This window comes from Perna viridis, chromosome 9 (genome assembly GCF_037379345.1).
Source record: "Perna viridis isolate PV_CMFRI_1.1 ecotype Kerala chromosome 9, ASM3737934v1, whole genome shotgun sequence".
NCBI classification, from domain to species: domain Eukaryota; kingdom Metazoa; phylum Mollusca; class Bivalvia; order Mytilida; family Mytilidae; genus Perna; species Perna viridis.
Window position 1 is genome coordinate 10,405,017 of NC_142453.1, and position 13,569 is coordinate 10,418,585.

The 13,569-nt window shown below is 31.7% G+C and overlaps 1 protein-coding gene and 1 pseudogene across 1 annotated transcript; both read right to left on the bottom strand.

Annotated features, from left to right (window-relative positions):
* Positions 1–3,959: 3,959 nt before the first annotated feature.
* On the bottom strand, positions 3,960–5,317 carry LOC148606643 (uncharacterized; annotated as a pseudogene).
* A 1,374-nt stretch (positions 5,318–6,691) lies between these two features.
* Positions 6,692–8,322, bottom strand: LOC148606644 (otolin-1-A-like). Its single transcript, XM_088545919.1, has 2 exons — positions 8,060–8,322; positions 6,692–7,282 (listed from the first exon to the last, which is right to left on the bottom strand). Exons 1-2 carry the CDS (start codon positions 8,217–8,219, stop codon positions 6,858–6,860), a joined length of 585 nt encoding a protein of 194 aa, XP_088402045.1. The 5' UTR covers positions 8,220–8,322; the 3' UTR covers positions 6,692–6,857.
* Between the last annotated feature and the right edge of the window lie 5,247 nt (positions 8,323–13,569).

Consider the following 13,569-nt stretch of genomic DNA (forward strand, 5'->3'; position numbering starts at 1 on the left):
TATTTTACACACAATTTATATAATTCTTGTTCGAATACGGCAACAAATATCGTCAAATAAATACCAAAGCCTCAGAAGTGTGATGATTCAAATACTTTAAAATCCAAAAACATAACCTAAACGTGAACACATAAAACAGGGACGATCTACATTCACAAGGTAGCGAATTGATTAAAAATGATTACACACAAACACTGAAGATAAGGGAAACAAGACACTTCCTACATAACACTTGTTTAAAGCGAAGTTATTTCAGTTCTTGGTCACAAATTGCCACCAAACTATGAATTTGTGTAAAACCTTAATTTTACTAAAGTAACACTAATGTTTTTTCTTGCATCCATATGATTAAAAAAAAGAAAACAACATTGTAGGGTAATTATTGAACTTAACCTTTTCTCATATTTTCATGTACAGTGTAAATGATTTTCATTGGATATTTATATATATTTTATATTAAAAATATATGTATTTGTATTATTATTGTCTATACAAATGTTCATATAGAATATAGAAATATACAAATTTTATGGATATTGCAAATTTAGGTATGCTGCACTCGTGTTTCAAGGATTATCGTCTTACCAAGGGCATTAAAGCCACATACTAAGGAAGTTTAATTGTCAATATAAGGTGGTATACTTGAAGTACTCAAAACCAAATATATTGAAATAAAAGGCAAAACCAATACACGCTGATTGTTCTATTTTGTTATTAAGATGAAACGTATAAAAATTGACATGTGTACCCTAACGAAATTTTGTTAATATTTTTTGACACACTTGTTTTAGGTAAAAGCAATCTTAAAAAATAGAAAAATTCTACGAAGAATACTATTAAAAAAAAAACAAAAAAACAAAATCACTATACCAAAAATATCTTAATTCTAAAAAAAGAAACATTCTATTAAGAATATTATTCCAAAAAAATGAGGCATTCTACGACCAATATTTTATTAGAAAAGCATTCTATGGAATATCATTCTACAAAAAAAGGAAACATTCTACGAAAGAATACTTTTAACCAAAAAAAAAAGCATTCTACGAAGAGTATCATTCTAGACAAAATCGTCCTACGAACAATATCATTCCAAAAAAGAAGCAATTTACAGCAAATATCATTATAAAAAATAGCATTCTATGAAAGATATCATTCTAAAATAGAAGCATTTTACGGAATTTTATTATGCCAGTTTTTTTCACTGATTCCAACAGGGCCGGCAATCCCACGAAAATTATTATTCATTATTCAATGATCATATAGATATGTAGAAATATAGAGAAATGAAATAAAAATATATAAAAACATCAATTGTTCAGTAAGTTTTTTTGTATTTGAATTACCCCCAGCAATAGCACTTTGTTTTTTTATTTTATATCATTTCTATCAAGTTAAGTCACCAACTGACTCGGACCTTTGAGAATGAAATAAAAAAGACAGCGTAGGTGAACGTCAAACTCTGGCATAACGTATGAGTTGTGATATGAAAATGCCATATGGAGGTACTGATGGGATATTGAAAATCTCATCGATTGCCATTCAGTTGAATTATGTTTCCGCACTGTTGAGTAAACCATATTCTGTGATCGCCATATATTGAAAGAAAAATCAAGGTTATAGCGTTAAACAAAAGAATGTTATCCAGGGACTAAGACCAGACATGGAAAAAAGACATATACTACAAAGCATTCTACAAAGAATATCATTTTTAGAAAAAAAGAGGATTCGACTTATTCTACAAAAATGAAGCATTCTACAAAGAATATCATTATAAAAGAAAAAAAAATACAAAGAATTTCATTCTTAAAAAAAGAAGCTCTTTATTAAAAACCTGCTGTTAGTTACAAAAATGTTACCTAAACTTACTTTTTTCCGCACGTTTTGTAAATGATTCTGTAATATTTTTCAATCGATTCTCCAAATATTCCTGAGAGACAAATTTACTCTCTTCACACGAACAATTTTGAATTGTCATCGAGGAACTTCGCCCAACAAGTATTGCAATACATATGAGCGTTAACATATATAAAGATATTCAAAGAGACACTCTGTTGCAATATTCTTAAAATAACTATCCTTGCTTTCAAACAACCTGAAATAACCAAAACATTTTATCAAATAAAATAGACTTATAATGGTATTTTGGCTGTTGAAATATAATGTCATACCAATGTATCATCGTGTGAGTTTGAATCAATTATTCTTTCAATATTCCAAATATATGATTGTGTGGTTCATTTGAAAAGAACTACAAGAACGATACTTTCTCATTTTAGAAATATGAACGAACAGCTCGGCATTATTGGAAGACTACAACTATATTGTTTTGTTAGCATGTTTGCTCTGTTGCACACCAGTGGTATGACTTCAAAATATGAAATCGAATATCTGTGACGGAGTATTTTTTATTGAAAATATTTAGGACAATGATCGCCACTAACACCCAGTCGACGAGCAACTAAATAATGCCAGTTTTGTCATTCATTCCAAAAGGGCGGTCAATCCCAAGAAAACTTATTATTCATTATTCAATGAACATATAGATCCGTAGAAATATAGAGAAATGAAATAGAAATATAAAAAAAACATCAATTGTTCAGTAGATTTTCCTGTACTTTGAATTACCCCCAGCAATGGCACTTTGTTTTTTATTTTATATTATTTAAGTCACAAACTGACTTGGACATTGGAATCTTAGTATAAAAACACAGCGTACTTACGTCAATCTCTGGCATAATGTATGAGTTGTGATATGAAAATGCCATATGGAGGTACTGACGGAAAGTCATGAATCTCATCGATTGCCATTCAGTTGAATTATGTTTCCGCACTGTTGAGTAAATCATATTCTATGATCTCAATATATTGAAAGAACAATCAAGGGAACCAATGTTATAGCAGTAATCAATCGAACGAACGTAATCTAGGGACAAAGACCAGACATGGAAAACGGACATACACAACAAAGAACATGAAGTAAATAAAATCATACATACAAAGTAACAAAAGAAAATAAACAACTCGGACTCCACTAAACACTAGGAGCGTGGACAAGGTGCACCGGTAGGGTAAGCGTCCTCTGCTTTTCTAGAAACTCCTACCGAGTTGCTCATAAAAAGTCAAGTCCAGGGTAGACGAAAGAGGAAAGGAAAACCATGACACGTTGAAAATATATCAGTTTTCATGGCGCAGATGGATACAACATAACGATCCACGATGTATAATGACGACCATAAAACTTCTGTAGTGATGACCCTAATCTTGTAGCACCATAACCCTGTTCTAGATATCTAGAAAGTCTGTCAATTGTCAACAATGAACAGGTGTTCGATCTATAATTCAGTCAATGTCCATTGATTTTCTGGCCTGGGTTAATTTCAAACACACAGTTGTTAAATGCGGAGTTTGATATAAATCATGATGACATGACGTTTGAAGAAACGGACAGTGGCACATTCGAGACACATGCCCCTAGGGCTGAGATGGTACTTTCCGCGATGATGCAACAGGCAAGCTTGACACCAGTAACTCAGTTTTAGCGCCGGATGAAATCGCGGAAAGAGTGTCACTAAGTGCTTCCTTCTGATTAGACGAGCAACTACGGTTATAACTACAGACAGAGCTTTCGTTTTTTATGGCCACTCATGTACATTATTTGTCGAAGTTCGAACCCTGTGTCGCTCATTCCCTGTATCGCAGTAGCTCGGAGATGTACACAGTGAGCAGTGTAGGATTTAGAGCATTTTGCATTTTTGGCAATGTCGCTCATAAATCTGGAAAATTGATATTGTTTCACGGATTTGATAGAGTACCATATATGTTCCTGATCAGGAGAAATCTGTGCATCGTTCGAGTAATGGTTGAAAAGGCAAGTTGTCCTCGGATCTGTCTTATAAATGAGCAACTTCAAATTTCTCACTGAGCATTTGTTACAGTTGGAACTAGTATACATTCTATGGTCAGATGTAGCCTCGTCGAAGATGTAATGGAGTTTGTTCTGAGAAAAGTAAAGTGTTTATTATGTCTAGATCTGATGCTGAAATTACATCTTTATGTTTTGTCGGTCGCGACAACCCTTGGTGTAAATTTTCTTTCAATTTTCCATCTAATGTTTCATTTGCTTTTCTGAATGTTTTGTCACCTACGATGTCGATATCTCTATCAATTTTCTTGAGATGTCGGTTAATTCCGGTTCTTATGCTTTTGAAAGAGTTTCTATGATTCTCTTGGGCCTTACCTGTGGACATTTCCTTCTCACGTTTTCACGAATTTTTGCGTAGCACCTGCGTAAAATCTCCTGAGATGGGTATTGAGTTCCTCTGGTGAAATACTGCTCAAAGCCAGCTCTTTACCAACGGCTTCTCTGCACCATTCAGTTAAAAAAATAAAAACTTATATGAAACTAAAGAAAATACGCAAAATTCCCTAAAACTATTAAAATATTTTTGTTTGGTGTACTTTGGAATAATACAATCAGATAGTTCAGTGGTGCAGAGCTCATTTATCATGAGAGGTCCAAGGTTCAATCCCTGGTCCGTTCCATTTCATGTACATCACAAATATTTGTTCCTTGCAAAAAGACATTTTCAAGTTAAACGACGATTCGTGAACTTACAAAATGTACCTTGAAAAATATGCATTTTGTGTTGCGTTTTGTATATTCCGACTGTCTCTTGTCTTCCAAATGTTGAAGGTCGTCGTCAGAAACAGTCTAATTTATTTTGCTCTCGGAATTGAAACTGTGCTGGTGCTGTCTGTACTTGTAAAAACTGACCTTCACCGCGGTCAGTTAACGGCATTGTCTGCAAATGCACTAATTCTAATTGTGGGTCGTCCAAGAACAATTCTTCTAGGTAGCCGAACGCTCAGTGATCAAATTTGTAGCGTATTAAAATATTTTTAAAAAAATTATTACAAGGATAAATCATACGCACACAAAGTAACCATGAATTTTAGTTTTATTTCTTTTTCAAAATATTGAGAAAAAAAAGTAGTTCGGAAGAGGGGAAAGGGGCGTGTCCCTTTTTTTTTCGTCTATCAACAAATAGAAAAAAACTATTTGAACCAATCAAATTACAGTAAATACCTCAAATTCACTTATTCAAAATCATAATGAGAAGATTTATATGAGATAAATGTATTCATAGGAATCAGTGTATATTTTGTAATTATTGTTCATACAATTGTAATTTTTTGGATAAAATCTGTTAATATATCATTTAATAATTGCATGTTTATTTACAGTGTATTGTAGAGTATTTTTTTCTATACTATTGTCAGTTTGTGTAAGGTAGATAATATCTATAACACGGGGCATTGTTTTCTGTCATCTTGCAAAATCATACAGACGTATAGTTTTTCAGTAAACTACTAGTGTTGAAAAGTAAAAATAATATGTTCAAATCATCTTCAAATATTTGAAAATATTACCTGCCAGTTTTTTGATAGTACGCGGAATGGTGAAAATTCCGTATACAATCCATACATAATATCGCGAAATCATGTTTTACAATAAGAAGTAAATTCATTCAAGGTTAGTTTTGAGAGAGAAGAAAACAAAGAAAATCTACCTACTAGAAATGCTGGGTATGATCTACTTAATGTATTCAGCAATTTAGCCCCTTGTACTTACAATATCATATCGGGTGTACTTTTTATGATGTAACCTTTGTGTTTTGGATTAAAACAAAAATACTTCAATACGTCGATGAATCACAAAAAAATATCATGGTCGTTATTTTCACTATGTAACTCCCTAGCAAATCTAACTCACATACAATTAACTCAATCAGTTCTTATATTCACGACTTTTTAAAGCATTGGATAAATAACTAACCCAAGGATTTGGAGCATTGTTTAAGACTTTGATACAAACAATAAAAATGTTCCCGGTATGTCTTTTATTTCCGTTCTTTGAAATTTCTTATTAATGAACGAAAAAAAATACCTGAAATCATAAACATACCATTGAGAACAAATGAAGTGTATTTGCTATACATTTAGATATGCACTAAATTTCACATGTTGTAATCTTAGCAAAGTGAATTGTTTGGATTAAAGTACGTATATTGGTCACTGATTTCAAAGTACAGGTTCACCTTTTATCGCACAACACCAAGTGAGCGCAACTCATTCATCATGTTTTATTTCTAAACAGCATGGAATAAATTAGAAAGTCACATTTATGATTAAAACTTTCGTAAATATTTGTACCTACTGTTTTGAAAGGTTTGTTCTTTTCTACATCACAAAAATCCTTTTTGCCATCCTTTAATCAGTAATGGGTCAAGCTGGTAGTATTAAATTGGTAAGTGTACTGAAGGTAGTCGTGCAATGTTTAAGTGTCTCTCTCAGAATTAGTCTTTCGGTGAAACATCTATAATTCTAACATTGTGAATTGACTGTTTTTTTATCATTATGATAGAAAAATAAAGACAGAATTGTCCACATAATTTTGATAAAATGAGTCAGTTAATTGCAAATGAACATTTAAGGGTCACTTAAGTGTCAAATTCTCATTTTGGTAACATTCTAATGACATTCTAATCCAAATATCTAAAAGTCCATGGTGACTCAAATACCAAAAAGTGGTCATTTTAAACAGAGAAAATCATCGTACGTGAACGTACGTGTCAAATAGGTGAGTTTCAAAGACACATGCAGATTCTTCCCGGTATTTTAAAGATTGGTATTTGAAATTCATATTTATTCAAGTAAATATTTTTTGGCAAATAGTTTGCCGTGTAGGCACATTTAGCATTGTAGTTGGTAATGAAAAACCAAAACAAAACAAAAACAAAACACACACAAAAAAAAAAAAAAAAAAAAAAACAACATTGCACTTAAATTTATAAAGTTCAATTTGTGAACAAAAGAACGCCCATAAAAGAGCTATTGCAATTATAACCCGAGTAGAAAAAGTTTTCTTTGAAGCTACGAGCTGTCTGGATCCAGACGTGTTCCCCTTTGTTTACTTTGCAGACTAGAACACGTGTGAAGGATTCTATACCAGTGGTACTCAGAGTCGACACTATTCTTTCTTTAACAACATTTGCTACTCTTAATTCTGTGGCTACGGTCTTGCCACTGTAGGACTGAATAGTCCATGAAAATAGATACACTCCAGAAACTGGGGCAATGAAAATACTATCTCCTGGGAAGAAATGGTTGCCTTCATTATACAGAACATCTTTGAATTTTACTATCGAGTTCTTGTTGAATGTTATGTCGGCATATTCCATCTTTGCGTGAAAAAAGACTCTAACTGAGCTATCAGCGGACTCTGAAATATAGTGAAGATACAACCAATGTGAAAAACCACAATTGTACAAAATATGACTATAATATATTTTGAATAGCATGTTTCCATTTTGTAATTGTACCAATAGCAATCTATAATTATTTTTATAATAATTAAAAACAATCTGTAATTGGTATTTATGAATGTCTATTTGTGTAAATCAAACATTACTGCAGTTTTATTCCTATCATTTTTCAGTTGATAATATCAATAAATAGGAAATTCACAGCGACTCAAATGCTCATTTGATTCGCAAAATATGCGAATTTTAGTGGTTCTCATAAAAAAAGTCAAGTCCTGGGTACACGAAAGAGGACAGGAAAACTATGACACGTTGAAAAAATCAGTTTTCATGGCGCAGATGGATACACCGTCACGATCCATCTCAATACCATTAGCATCATTTACTTCAGTAAAGAAAAATAATAAAGGACAGTCAGTTTGCAGCATTAATTGTTGTCAATTTTCTTGCACATTATTAACATATACATTAATTTGTCTTCCCAGTGGTTTAATCACAATTACTTGACGATTGTGGTTTCCAATGTCTAGCCGAGCAATGTTCTAATGTTTTTTGTGGTGCCTTAGGTGTTTGAGTTTATAGTATGCAGTGCAATGCTCTACAAGCCTTATGAACACATAATTATGTAGTTTAATTATCACTTTTGTATGTCATTTTAGTCAATTTGTCATGATTTATTACTAAGATAAAAATTAATTGAATGTCAACAGTCTATACTATTCCATAAAAAAACTTACTTTTCTCAATGAGATTTAAAACTAAATCTGTCATATTTTCCATATGCTCTTCAAAATATTCCTTAGACACAAATTTGCTTTCATCAAAGGTTGTATTGTGAACCGATTTCGATTGTATCCCAACCAGAAACAATAAAACCATAAATAAACCAAGCAGCATTGTAATAATCTTCTTTGATTCTATTGACTTATACTGAAAATTGAAACAGTGAGGCAAATTTTCTAAACAACAGCTAATGTGGTTAACAACAATACCAAGCAAATCAAACTGATCATAAAACAAGATTTTCCACTATAAAAGTGTCAAAGTCTGGCAAATTTAAAACAAAACAAAACTGATGAATAGTACAATCTCTTCGCATTAAATGTGAACTTTTGATAGTCATTATGAAGGAGGATGTCAAGAGGTCAATTGACTTTGAAATTGGATCAAATAAAATAGAGTTTTAGGCAAAACAAATATAAATATGAAAAAAAAACATAAACAAGAAATAATTCCAACGGTAATCTTACGTTAATCAACTCTCTTTCAACAAAATATTGACGCCTTTGTTAGACAAAATATTTGTATAGATTTTATTTAAACTTTGTTTTGTTTTTATGTTTTGTATTCATACACGCGATTGACACATGTAATTATCATTTTTGTTTTATCCACATGTTTTGAACATAAAGATACAAATACAAAAGTTACAACGCCAAATACGCAAACGTTTCTAAAATGCATGGTCATTAACAAACAGATAATTCTTAATTCTTGCCTTTGTAGACCTAGCTTTTATAACAAAGTGATATACTGTCAGTAAAGTAACATGAAACCGCCTAATCTAGTTTTTTTTCAACAAAAGTATGGCTTAACTTTTCAATTTAGCATGTAAAAGGAACATATTTATAAGTGTATCCAATTATACTGATCTGGCTGTAAAAAAAAAGAAAAATCTCACTGATTACGATTAAAATGAATGATATTTAATGTTATCCATTTTTGAACTTTTCGAACTCTTTTAGAAACGTATTGTGTCTCTTTCAAAATACAATGTTTTGTTCAAGTAATATAATTGAGAACTCTTTCCGTGTACCTTTCAGAAAGTCATAAAATGAGTCAAGAGTGCACTTTATTCTGGCATACATGTAAGGAACATTATATCTGACAATAAATGTAACGACTCGAACGACGCAATAGAGAGTGCACGATTAATTCGGACCAACTGTTTCAAAAATACCTTCCAAATGAATTGTAAAGAAATATGATCAAGAGTGACGAAGATTAATTGAGTGTGTTTAATCTGTTCCTCTTCTGGTTTCTTTGGTTCGTGTAATTATACTATTACTCACTATAGACAATTGATTATCCTTTTTATTATACAGATTTTTTCCATGAGGCACTAACCATTTTTAGGGGGGTCTAGGCTATTTTTGAAAAAAAAATATATATTAATTTTACTTTCACTGCCTCTGGCAAGAAAAAAAAATTTAGTTCCACAATGGTGAAAATAAAAACTAACAACAAAAGCAAATGAACAACTCGGACACCACTAAAAACTGGGACTATGGACAAGGTACACTAGTAGGGTAAGCATCCTCTGCTTTTCTAGAAACACCCACCGAGTTAATGATAAAAGTCAAGGCCGGTGTAGACGAAAGAGGAATGAAAAACTATGACACGTTGAACAAATCGGTTTTCATGTTGCAGATGGATACACCATAATGATTCACTAGTTCATGATGTCGACCATAAAACGTCTGTAGTGATCAATCTTGCAAATCTTGCAGCAACATTACCCTGCCCAAGAAATCTAATTATAAGAGGTTTAGCTCGTTACAAAAACTATGGCATAATGTATGGGTTGTGATATGAAATTGTACGATATACGCTGAGGTGTTGTTGCAACAGGTAAATTGGGTAGATGCAATGTATAAAATCTCCGAAACTAGAATTATTTAATGTAAATAGTCATCTATTAATGCGAAAACTGATTATGAGATAAAAGAATCTGGTTAATCGATGTTTTTTTTTCTGGAATAACATCAGCTGTAAAAAAATATCTCAAAAGAGATAATAATGGGTCAGCGAGTAGAGAAGCACAATTTGTTCCCATTGGAATGCCGATTGTTTGTTGGAAAACACGACACCACACTGGACAAATATGTTTTAGATAAAAAATTCCTGCATTTTGAAAATCTTCTGTTTTAATGGAATAAAATTAAAAATAGTTTGTTTACAAAGTAAGAGGAATCACTACCAAGTACTACATAACTAAATCTAGATATACCGTGTTTTTGTGAGTAATAAAGTTTTTTTGATAATGTTTGTTTTTTTTAACTGAGTATGTGAAGTATATGAGTTAAAAACTCATTTGGTTTAATGTTATTGTATTTTGATAATAATCTTGAATTGGGGGTTTCCATGTGATCTTTCGAATTTTCAGGATCCACATTGAATAAATACCATTACAAGTTACGTAGTAGAACTGGAGACCCTCTTTTACAGCTATGAGTACAGAAGGTTAGTTTTGAAAGAGATTTGGTAGTACATTGTGTAGATCCAGCTATGAAGCGTTGTATGTTTGGATTCTTGTGGGGTACTATATTTACCAAATATGGTATGTTTTACCAAAAGAAATGTGAAATTCTGAATTTTGCTAACCTTAAATTGAGAAAACTGGTGAAATTGGCACATTTGTACAGAAAACTGACATTTTTCAGACTAAAATCGTATATTTTCGTCTTTTAAAGGAATTTGTAGTAATGGCGTACAGTTAAAGTGATACATTTTTTTTTAATGTGATGTGTTTTTACAAAAAAAAAAAACATATCTTCATTTTGAAAAAAAAATGAGATAACGTAAAAGTTGGTTGTATATCACTCATTCGCTGCTCTTACAGCATAGGCTTGTTTTAAAATGTGATGACATGTCAATCTATGATTGAAATTCCGGCATTTTATTTCTCACAAAATTCGCAATTGCCCTGTTTTTTGTGAAGTAAAAATTCTGATTTAATTCATATGATAGAGTGACATGGTATTATTGAAAGAAAAGATAATTCATACATATATTACGAAAAAACTAACTGCCAAAGGGGCGCGAACTTATTTCAGTTTGTATTTTGAATAGTTTTTTTTAACAACGCTTAATTGTACCTTGGTAAGATATTGTGATACAACACGAACCCAGGAGAGCGGAGCTAGATAAAAAATAATTTGATTCTGCAATTTTAATGGACTTAACGAAATAATCTTGCATTTTAACATTTTCATTAATGACTTTCAACCGTATTGATAATAGGAACTTGTACAAATATCAAATATGCAGATGACAATACCTATCATATGCCACTGAAACTGTAGACAACCTTGTCAATACTCTTGAAAATGAAAGCAAACTACTTATTAAATGGTTTCTTGACAATTAAATGCAAGCTAATCCAGATAAGTTTTAAGGAATTGCTATTAGCAAATAGACGACCGTTACTGCCATCTAAAGAAGACGGAAGAAAATGCGGGTACAAATATATCATATCATAAAGTGGTTCATTAAAGATATTGAACAAAATAAATATTGCGTAATTCTTCCTAGCTTGGAGTTTGAAGTGAGTAGCATAGGTGCAAAATGTATGATTAACGAACAAATTTCGAGATAACAATATCGACGAGATGACCGTAACGAATAATAGTATTTTTTAGCGGACGACCTTTACGTGCGAAGAGAGATGTCCGTAACATCAGAAACCAAATCATTTTGTGATGAGAGTTGGTGTCAGTGGTAGCCAATTTATCGATAATGTTCTCTAAATATGAAACTTATGTTTTTATTTCATTTAAGAAACTGCTGCATTGACTGTGTTTGTACATTTTCAAAATCTGGTAGTTCTTTTCATCTTTGAGAATCATTTTCATGTCTTTTTAAATTTTGTTTGTCTGTATATTTTAGATCATCTTCATTATAGTACCTAGACGTACTTTCTCGCACCGTGTCAGAGGCTAGAAAAGTATTTACTTCTTTTATAAAACTTATATGATGATGAATTTGTTGCGTTTCACAATGTCTGTTCCTTTTTTTTATTGCTGGAAATTGTGTATTTGTATAGTATATACCACGTGTGTTTATTAGAGTTGTATAGATATGGTTATTTCCTCATAAACATTTTGCTACAATCCTTCGAGTGGACATGGTAACATTTTTTGTTGTTGTCTGGTACTCTAATTTGCAAAAGGGCGTGATGGCTGTCAAGAGTAGATGACAAATTGAAACCCCAAAAAGTTTGTCTTTAATGAGAAGGAAATCTATAATCTAAAAAAATGTATATAGGTCAAATATTGTCTAAAATCAACAAACTGTTACTTGTATAATGCAATTACCGATGGTACACATGTATCATCCCGAAAATAAGAAAATAAGTGAAAATGTTGGTCAGAGGTGTTCCTTTTTACATATTAAGCACAATTTGAACTATGAGTCAAAATACAGCGGAAGAGCATTACTATAGGCATATTATAAAGCACAGAATCAAACAATGCTGCTGATGGTGCAACTACAAGCACATATGTCAGTTTAATATTTTGCAATTAAAATAAATCATCAATTTTAAAATGCGTAGATAAACATGTAACATTTCCGTGCAATTAATCAAAAATGAACATAATAAGCATGTTGTATTTCAACTACAGATTTTTGAAATTACGAGCATAGACAGTAAGACCTTAAATGGTGCAACGTAAGCAGATACTTTTTATGTCGAATATTTATACTTCTAAAACCCGTTACGTTCATCCCGTTCGTACTCGCTTGTTAACAAACGGTTTCTCATTGACCATGTACTTTTCACCTACGCCTCTCGCTACAAATTCCAAGTTAAGAAGAATTACCTGTTTATCATATTTATTTTGTTTAACTTGAGATCACCAAAACAACGATGTGACATATGCTATGTTTTACGTATATTGTAGGTAAAGTCTTCTATGCATACATATCGGTATTTTTATTTAAACCTTACAAAAACAACCGTTTCGAATAGGATAATTCTTGCAACAATCGAATGACAAAGCCATTTCGTCTGTTTTTGTTCTTAATTAGAATTGAATAAAATTGGAAAGTTTTTGGTATGTATCTATCATCTCCTATTTATTTTTACACTTGTTAATTTGTGAGTATTATTTTGCTTATTTTATGTTCTTTGTTGTGTGTGTCTGTTTTCCATGTCTGATCTTTGTCCCTGAATTACATTCTTCTGATTTACGCTAGCATTATGGTTCCCTTGATTACTTTTTTATAAGTAGTTTATCTATTTCTAAAAAAAAATAATCTGTATATATTTGTCTAATCATTGCCCGTTATATGTTGACTTATGAGTGATATATGTTCAAGTTTCTCGAATGTGTGTTTTCATTTGCGGTATATTGTAATGTAATAGATGTTACATGGAATACATTTTAGATTCCGATCACAATCTTGGATTAAAGTGCCAAATGTTTTTAGTATTTGCTTCTAGGCATTGCGTTTGGCAATTAGG

Bases quoted from the DNA above. Each gene is read 5' to 3' on its own strand.
- LOC148606644 (XM_088545919.1), bottom strand. From the start codon at position 8,219: ATGCTGCTTGGTTTATTTATGGTTTTATTGTTTCTGGTTGGGATACAA. The intron at 7,283-8,059 runs GTAAGTTTTTTT...ACTATATTTCAG, and splicing joins TTTAAATCTCATTGAGAAAA to AGTCCGCTGATAGCTCAGTT.